Raw genomic sequence first — 9,039 nt, forward strand, 5'->3', positions numbered from 1 at the left:
GAACTGAACTGAATAAAAGGAAAAACAAAACGAAATTTAAAATGACCTAAAAATACAGCGGCCAGGTAAGCAAATTTACAAAAGGGCAAATATTTCTTGAACGCCCCGGCTCGAAAAAACACTAGCAGGTCAATATTATGGTTCCCTGACCTGTGTGTGTGTGTGTGTGTGTGTGTGTGTGTGTGTGTGTGTGTGTGTTGTGGCAGTTCACACCTTATACCTATGTTTCTGAGCCATACTGTGTCTTTGGATATTTCGTAAAACCTCTTTCTTTGCGATTTATTCAGCTCATCCAAGAAAATATCTTTTTGTATGTATGACTTGTGTAGCTGATGAGTAAAAATTTTAATTCGCTTTTTTTCCCCTTCTTCAGGTGTGTGGCGAGTGATGGAAGGGTCGAAAACCTTGCTGCCCCCCTCGGCCCCCCCACCAGAGATCCCCCACACCACAACCCCTGCCCCCTCTATACTGCCCTCCACCACCACTACCCTAGCCACAACCCCCACCACCCCACCTCCCCAACCTATACTCACTGTAAGGCCAATGGAGGGTGCTGTCAGCGTGATGGACTTCCAAAATGATTATAGTGAAGGTGAGTGGTACCATCCATTATTGTTGATCTATGTTAATATATTACTCGTAGCTTCATCTTAGAAATTCCAGGATGAAGCTGGAGCGATCGACACAAAAAGAGCTTTCAGGCCTCTACAGCCAACGAACACACACACACACACACACACACACACACACACACACACACACTTCATGTAGTGAATGGGACAGAAATTCGATATAAATACCACTCTTGTTCAGACCAAACGATTTTATGTCACTGGGAGAGGGGAGTGGGGCCAAGGGGTTAAAGACCTCACGTAGTGAAGGTGTTAAGAACTTTTGGACACTACTGTAAGAGTGAAGGCTTCGTTGGCGCCGGCTGTTGGGCCAAAAGTTTAGGCCCTTTCTAAATATTTACTCGAACTTCCTTCAACCTGTCCATCTTTCTCACTCTCGCCTTAACCTTCACCCGGTCTCGCTCACTCATTTCCTCTCACATGTCTCTCATTCACTCTCTCACTTCCGTCCAACTCCCCCCTCCTCTCTCTCTCTCTCTCTCTCTCTCTGCAAAGCTCAACCATTTTACCATAAGCCCACTCTTCCTTGTTCAATTCCCCACCTTCCGACCTAATCCAGAGGCTTTCATGGTGATTCTTTTTTTTAGTCTGCTATTTTCTTTTCCACGCCTTTTTTCTCGTTGATTATATTGTTTCATAAATGTCTCTGGTGTTTATTCCACTGTTATTTTTTTGTTTCATCGTGTTTTTTTATTATTACTGACTCTTTTTATACATTTTTTTTTTAGCTGCATGACGGTTATATATGTTTAATCTCATTTTCCGTTCATCTTTCTTTTCATCGCTGCTACTTTTTTACTGGAAATTTTCTTCTCGCTATTTTTAACTGTTTTTTTTGTTACTTTTATTGTTTCTTTTCTTTCCTCACAGCAAAAACTGATATAAACCCACCGAATACATCACACTTTATATAGGCTACTGAATATTTATTTTATTATATGGCTGCGAGTTTCAGTCTATATTAAATCGTCATCCCGTAGGAGCAAAACTATTCCAAATGCTGAGGAACTGGCATCACCAATTTCAAACATCCACGGTAAGAAAGTTCATCTATCCATCATCCAATCCTACGTTGCCCCATGAGGAGCGTAGGAGCCCGGGGCTAGGCATGTTGGTCCTGATATTTAAAATGAGAGTGAGAAAGAAGAAAATATAATCCAAGAACAGAGCGCTGAAAGTGAAAGAAAAAGTGTAAAAATATAGAGAAGAAAAATACAGGAAGAGAATATCTAAGTAAAACAAGGATGCAAGAAAAGGAATAAACAAAAAATAGGAGCAAAACGACAGATAAAAAAGATAAATAGAAAATAAAAGGAAGTAACGAAAGAAAGTGGAGAAAAAGTAAAAGAGGAAACAAATGGAAAGACGAAAATGAGAAAAAAAACACGAATGGTAAAACAATGGAACAAAAAGCACGAAAAAGAAAACGATATTACGACCATAATAACAGGCTAATGAAGATGAAAAAGAAGAAGAAGAGGAAGAAGTGTCCCCAGTGGAGAAGAAAAAAGCATATAAACAATTTCACAGCGCCACACTTCATTGGCTGGAGATGTATATATTATTCATGGAGGAGAGAGATGATAGAAAAGGGGAAAAAAAAAGCGGAAAAACGAAAAAAAGAGGAAAAAATCGAAGAGAAAAACTGAAAGAGGAAGAATGGGAAAAGGGGAAAGATGATTACAAGGCTAAAGGGAAATAAGAAATTGAAAAAGACGAACGAACATAGGATACAACAAAAAAAAAAAACGAAATACGAAACTCGGACAAAAAACACGTTCCCAGTGAAAGAGAGAGAGAGAGAGAGAGAGAGAGAGAGAGAGAGAGAGAGAGAGAGAGAGAGAGAGCACATAACCAATTTAACAGAAAGCCACACTCCATCAGCTAAATTATTCATTAAAAAAAAGACAAAACGAAAAAACGAAAAAAAAACAAGAGAAAAAAATGAGGAAAGTCAAAGTGAACAAAGAAAGAGGAAAAGCAAAGAGGAAGAAATGAAAAAAATAAACGATAAGGGAAACAATAAAAAAACAAAAACAAATGAAAGTCAGGTAAAACAAAAGCACATAAGCCATTTTAGACTGATAAACCCTCCATCGACTGGCTTTAAATTATTCATGGAGGGAAAAGCGAAATAAAGAAAAGAAAAAACAAGAAAAAAAAGCTAGATGAAGAAATTAGCCACGGGGACACTGAAAAAACAAAAAAATAAACAAAACAGGAAATAAAAAGTAAAACCCGAAATAAAGAATATATAAAAAAAACGCATTTAAATGAAAGTTAAAAAGAAGCGGAAAAAGTACAAATCATTTTCAGACAGATCAACACTCCATCAGCTGGGGGTAAATTATTCATGGATGGAAAAACGAAAGAAATGATAACTAACGAGGAAAAAAAAAGGAGGAAAATAAAATAACAAGAAAAAATATGACAAAAACGAGGAAAAATCAAAGAAAAAAGTATAAAAGGGTAAACACGAAAAAAATATTATACATAAAAATCACGCACGTCCGATTGGAAGGGGAAAAAAAATCACATAACCAATTTCGGGCAGATCCAGACTCTATCGACTAGGTGTAAATTATTCATGGAGGGGTACTACTGAATGGAGAGCTGGGGGTGGGGCAGGTGAAAAGAGAGAGAGAGAGAGAGAGAGAGAGAGAGAGAGAGAGAGAGAGAGAGACGGATAAACTGCCACCAAGAAAAGTATGTGAGTGAGTGGTGGGAAGGAGGCGACAGAAATAGCCAGCGATCGATATGAGGTCCCAGGAGCGGGTTAATTCAGACACTGAGCTCCCTATCATCCCATATTATTGTCTGCCAGTATTCTAAGGGACTCTGCGGGTTTCCTAACGACTTTTCCTTAGCTACTTATTCCACACATTACACGTTCAGGATATAGTCTGCATTTTACACGTTACTCTTACATCTCATCACGTTGTCTGCCAGGTAAGCAAAAGATATAGGGTGGTATTGTAATTTTCTTGCTGGTTTATTTCCTGTATCGGTGCGCTAACATTCTTTTTTCTTTTCAAGTTCAATCTATGTCGATATAAGAAGATTAAAAATTACATACGTGAGAATATTAAGCTGTAACAGGTCAAAATATTAACAACAACAAAAACACTAATAATAATAATAATAATAATAATAATAATAACAATTGTGATAACAAAAATACTACTACTAATACTACTACCACTACAACTACTACTACTACTACTACTAACAATAATAATAATAACAGGTGCAAAAAGCCTCCGCAAATGAGGGAAATACGAGCCTAAGTGGATTTAAAGATTTTGTCACACTACGTTAGAGAGAGAGAGAGAGAGAGAGAGAGAGAGAGAGAGAGAGAGAGAGAGAGAGTCCTCGGCGAAAGAAAATATGAAGCAGGAGGTAGAGCTAGGTCGTTAAAGAAAAAAAAACGGGAGAGGAAAAAGAAATAAACAAATAAATCCTGGAAAAGAAAATGAAGGAAAGGAAACTGGACAGAAAGACGAGGGAACAGGGGAAGTGGCCATTAAGAAGAAGTGGGAAAGAATGGAAAAAAGGAGAAAGATGAAGAGAGAGAGAATTGGGGAGACAGAGAGAGGAACCCGGAAGTCAAGAGAGGAGAATGGTTAATAAAAATGAGAGAGAGAGAGAGAGAGAGAGAGTGACCCAAGTATCCCATAAATAAAAGAAAAAAACATGAATGACGCGGCAATCGGAAAATTTATGAGAGAGAGAGAGAGAGAGAGAGAGAGAGAGAGAGAGAGAGAGAGAGAGAGAGAGAATCCCGTCTGATGGGTAATTCGGTTAAAGTGGCCCAAATGAACGAGTGTGTCCTGCGTTACCGTCGTTAACATGATGGACGGAATTAGGCACCAGTTTGTGAGAATTTTGGACAGTTTGTACAGAATTTCGCTGAGTTTGTACAGATTTTTCGTGGATTTTTACCGAATTTTGGCGAGTTTTTACCGAATTTTGGCGAGTTTTTACAGAATTTTGGTGAGTTTTTACAGAATTTTGGTGAGTTTTTACAGAATTTTGGCGAGTTTTTACAGAATTTTGGTGAGTTTTTACAGAATTTTTTACAGAATTTTGGTGAGTTTTTACAGAATTTTGGCGAGTTTTTACAGAATTTTGGTGAGTTTTTACAGAATTTTGGAGAATTTTTCAAAGCTTCGCCCATTTTTACAGTTTTGGCGTTTTTTTTTTGTTATAGAGTTCTGGTGAGATTTTTGAGAATTAGCGAGTATTATTCTTTGTTCAGAATTTCGGTGTTTTAACAGTATTTGTGATTTTTTATAGTATTTTCGCTAGTTTTACAGAGTCTAGGCGATTTTTTTTTTTGTTTTTTTACAGAATTCTGGTGTTTTACAGTTTGGGTAAGTTTTTACAGCTTTGGCGATGTTTTTTACAGCTTTTTTTTTCAAAGTTGGCGATTTTCTTTACAATTTTTGCGAATTCTCATAGTTGTGTTGAGTCTTTACAGAATTCTGGTGAGTCTCTATGGAGTTTAGGCAAGATTTTATAAAATTTGTTGATTTTTAATATTACAAAGTTGATTTTTTTTTTTTTAATAGTTTTGACGAATCTGGTGAAAGCTTACAGAATTTGGAATCTTTAATTTTTTTCTTTGAAGTGCAGGCTACTTTTCCTAGGCTTGGGCGTAAACAGTTTTAGAATTTTGACGATTTTCTCCTATGATAGTGGTGTGCGAAAAATGTGTTGCTATATTTGGATGTGGTTTTTGCAGACTGGTTTTGTGATGAGATAATTTTGATCATTAGGTATTTATTTTTATTTTTTTTGAGTATTTTATGTTGTAGATTTAGCATCATTACCATCATCACCACCATCCATCCATCCACCCAGTTTTTCACCACCAACACCACCATTACCATCACCACCACCATCACTACCACCACTATCACCATCATCATTATTGAGAGAAGATAGAAACCTTAAGACACAAAGAGGAACTATTACGACAGATAATAATCATGAGGGTCTGAACGCCAAAATGAAACTCTCACCACCTTCATTCACCTCTCATAATAATCCAGTTTTGTCAGTGGGAGAGACAGAGAGAGGACTGGGAGGAGGAGAGATTGACCTGAGAACAAAAAGGATGAGGCGTGTATATGAAAGATTTTAGCCAGCATTCTCGTCATTCAGTACCCTCAATCCGGCAAGGTATTTTGTACAGTTGGCCACACATGAAAGTGTCTGTGATGTGGAGGTCTAGCTACAATTGATGAAAAAAAAAAAAGAATAGCCAGACAGAAAATCGACATATACATTCTTCTTTTTCCAAATCGCTCATCATCATCAACAGCCAGACCGAGATACCAAACCCAGCATCTACACCTCGAGAGAGAGAGAGAAAATGCCCCTATGACTCACTGAGCCAAACAAAACAGTCTGGCGCAAGCTAAAATACTGTATAATGCAAAACTAACTAGCATCTCTCCCACTTCAGGTCACTCATCAACATCATCATTATCACCATCATCAACACGACCAATTTAATGCTGACAGTATATTCACAAACACATCCTTTCCTCTTCCATTGTCCTGTGAAATAAAGAGCATGACAGTCAAAAAATTTAATACATATTCCCCCCTCCACATTGCTCCTCATCATTATCAACACGACAGAGATTCCAAACGGGGCAGCTATAAAGTGGCTCCTATGACTCACTCAGCAAAATAAAATCGTTTAGCTGCAAATACAAAACTAACAGACACATCTCCCTGTTTTCCAGATCGCTCCTCATCATCATCATCATCATCGTCAACCCGACCGAGATCCCACACCGAGCACATATACCCCGAGGTGATAGTGTCGGTTGAGCGCCCTGTCTACCCCGAGCCTCGCCCCCCTCCCTCCCACCACCCCGACAGGTCCTTTGCGGGCGGGGAGGGGGACTTCCACAGGGTCCCCACTCCCCCCTCGGTGGTGGTGGGCAACGTCACTGTGAGGGTGGAGGAGATCTGCCTAGTCCTGGTCGTGCTTATGCTGTGGGCCGGCGCAATTACGCTATTTATTAACAGGTGATTAAAGTCTTTTCGTCGATTGGTAGATTCTTTTTCTTCAACTCTTTTCCGTCACCAGGTAGGCACTAGTATTAATAGGTAACGCTCTCTCTCTCTCTCTCTCTCTCTCTCTCTCTCTCTCCAGGCAATTCTTCATCAACTTTCTTCATCAGTAAGTAACCATCTTCTCTAAAGGGCGGAGATATTTTTTTATTGTTAGCCATACTTTTACTGTGAGTTGGGGCTGTTAACCTCTTTACTAACAGGTTATTAACTCTTTTCGTTAATAGGTAACCTCTTTCCTCAACTCCCATGAATAATAAAGTGTACAACCTCTATATCAATGGGTAACTATCACATGCGTAATTAGGGCTCAACGCCAGATGTCTAAATATATGCTAGAAATCTTTAATATAACCATGTGCATTACCATTCCCAGGTGAGACTAACTGCCTATCGTTCACATGTATCATTTATCGTACTCGAATATGTAACAGTGTGTTGCTTGGATAAATGCTAACAGAATAATGGAAATATATGTACCGTTTATAAAGCCACTTGTATTTTCACATGTAATTAAGGGTAAAGCTGCCAATAGTTTATCACATATGCAACTGTAAACACCGGTATTGTAATCTCCCTTATTCTCACCTGCAAATGAGGTTACCTTCAGATTTTTCAAATAAAGGAACGGGACACCTTCATTCTAACTACGCCTTTACTGAGAATGGGACTAACTGTTAATGAAGATGAATTGTGCAAATGTATGCATCTCTAATATTTTCATTTTATTTTAATCACACTTTTTCTCTTTTTCAAATGAGAATAACTGTTAATAAAGATGAATTATGCAAATGTAAGCATCTCTAAAGTTTTCACTTTATTTTCTCACTCACAGATGGGGTAAACTTCGCATGTTGGAGCCGTACCAGCCAGCCTATACAGCCCCTGTGGTTCCCCCCAGGCCACCCCCACCCACCCTAGGGCCCTGCATCAACATACAGGTGCCGTACACACACACACACACACACACACACACACACACAGTCTCTCTCTCTCTCTCTCTCTCTCTCTTACCTTGTGTTAAAAGATTGCTGATTTATGCATTTTTATTCACTGACCTGTACACTTCACATGGAACACTGGAGAGAATATCAATGCTCTTGGAACGAAACAGGTCAATGTGGCATTTCATTTTTATCTAAGCAAGCATTTACCCTAGATGAAATGCAAGAGTGGCGATATTATTATTATTATTATTATTATTATTCACTATCTCAAATGTCAGGACCAACTGCCTAGCCCCGGGCTTCTACGCTCCTCATGGGGCAACGTAGGATTGGATAAAAAAAAAAAAAAAGGCCAAAGGCTAAATGGGTTAACTTCCTTTACCCTCACTTTCGCAGAGCACCTCGGACATTACCCTGACCGAGACTGGAGCGACGGGCAGCAGGTTCGACTGGGGCGCCCCTGAGAACTACGGTCGGGGTTCCTTGGCGAGTGGGTACCTGGGCATGGACCGATCGCCGTCGTGTCTTAGCGTCAAGACCCTCAACCCGCAGCGCAAGGTCAAGAGCGCAGTCGACTTGGTTTCCCTGGTCATGCAGGAGAAAATGTCTTCAAATATTCACCTGACTGCGACAAACGTACAGGCTGCGACAAATGTACACACTGCGACGAATGTGTAGCTAGCCCATGGCAAATGTGTACCCTCTGACATATATGTAGCACGCGACATATTTGCAGGCTGCCATAAACATCCAGGCTTCGACATTTGTGCAGCTTGTAATGGTGACATAGGGCTAGAGGAAACCAGAAATGCAAAGACTCTCAACCCATAGCATAGGATCAAGAACACAAATGACCTAAGTAATGAGAGACCTAATTCAACCAACCAGCTAGATTTGATGTTGCTGTGGCCTCAGACTCATCTTGGCGTGAACCCAGTGGACTGCAGGCTAAAGTTGCCTTTCTCCTGCAGCTCAACATTCCCGTTTCGGTGGACAGGGAAGGAGACGAAAGACGTTTCTATAAGTAGGCATTAGATCCACTTGGTTACACTGGTGCTACAATGTGAAGGCGTCCTTTCCAGCCCTGCTATATATATTTATGAATATAATACACAATTCACACTCTTCTTCACCTCCTCATATTCCCTCACATTAACTCCATCACCTATCACTATTGTTCGTTACAGTTTAGAATTATAGTTCAAATGGTGGAGTTAGAGAGAAGGAGTATGAGAAGGTGTGGAAGGGTGTGAGTAGGGCCGATTGTAATTCTGATTTCGAATGGACTAAATTAAATGTTGTGACTACTTCAGGACTAATTCAGGAGTACGTAAGGACTAGGAAAGGACGCTGGAAACATGACATGATCA

At 39.6% G+C, this 9,039-nt stretch overlaps 1 protein-coding gene across 1 annotated transcript; it reads left to right on the plus strand.

The window, feature by feature from the left end:
* The first annotated feature begins 543 nt into the window (after positions 1 to 543).
* Positions 544 to 8,347, plus strand: LOC145412464 (uncharacterized). The gene is made up of 4 exons (XM_080282349.1): positions 544 to 592; positions 6,389 to 6,677; positions 7,558 to 7,663; positions 8,066 to 8,347. The coding sequence occupies exons 1-4, from the start codon at positions 544 to 546 to the stop codon at positions 8,345 to 8,347; spliced, it is 726 nt and encodes a 241-aa protein (XP_080138475.1).
* The last annotated feature ends 692 nt before the right edge of the window (positions 8,348 to 9,039 follow it).

Source organism: Coenobita brevimanus, chromosome 93, assembly GCF_032717465.1.
Source record: "Coenobita brevimanus isolate Jiangsu-jjx chromosome 93, ASM3271746v2, whole genome shotgun sequence".
NCBI classification, from domain to species: domain Eukaryota; kingdom Metazoa; phylum Arthropoda; class Malacostraca; order Decapoda; family Coenobitidae; genus Coenobita; species Coenobita brevimanus.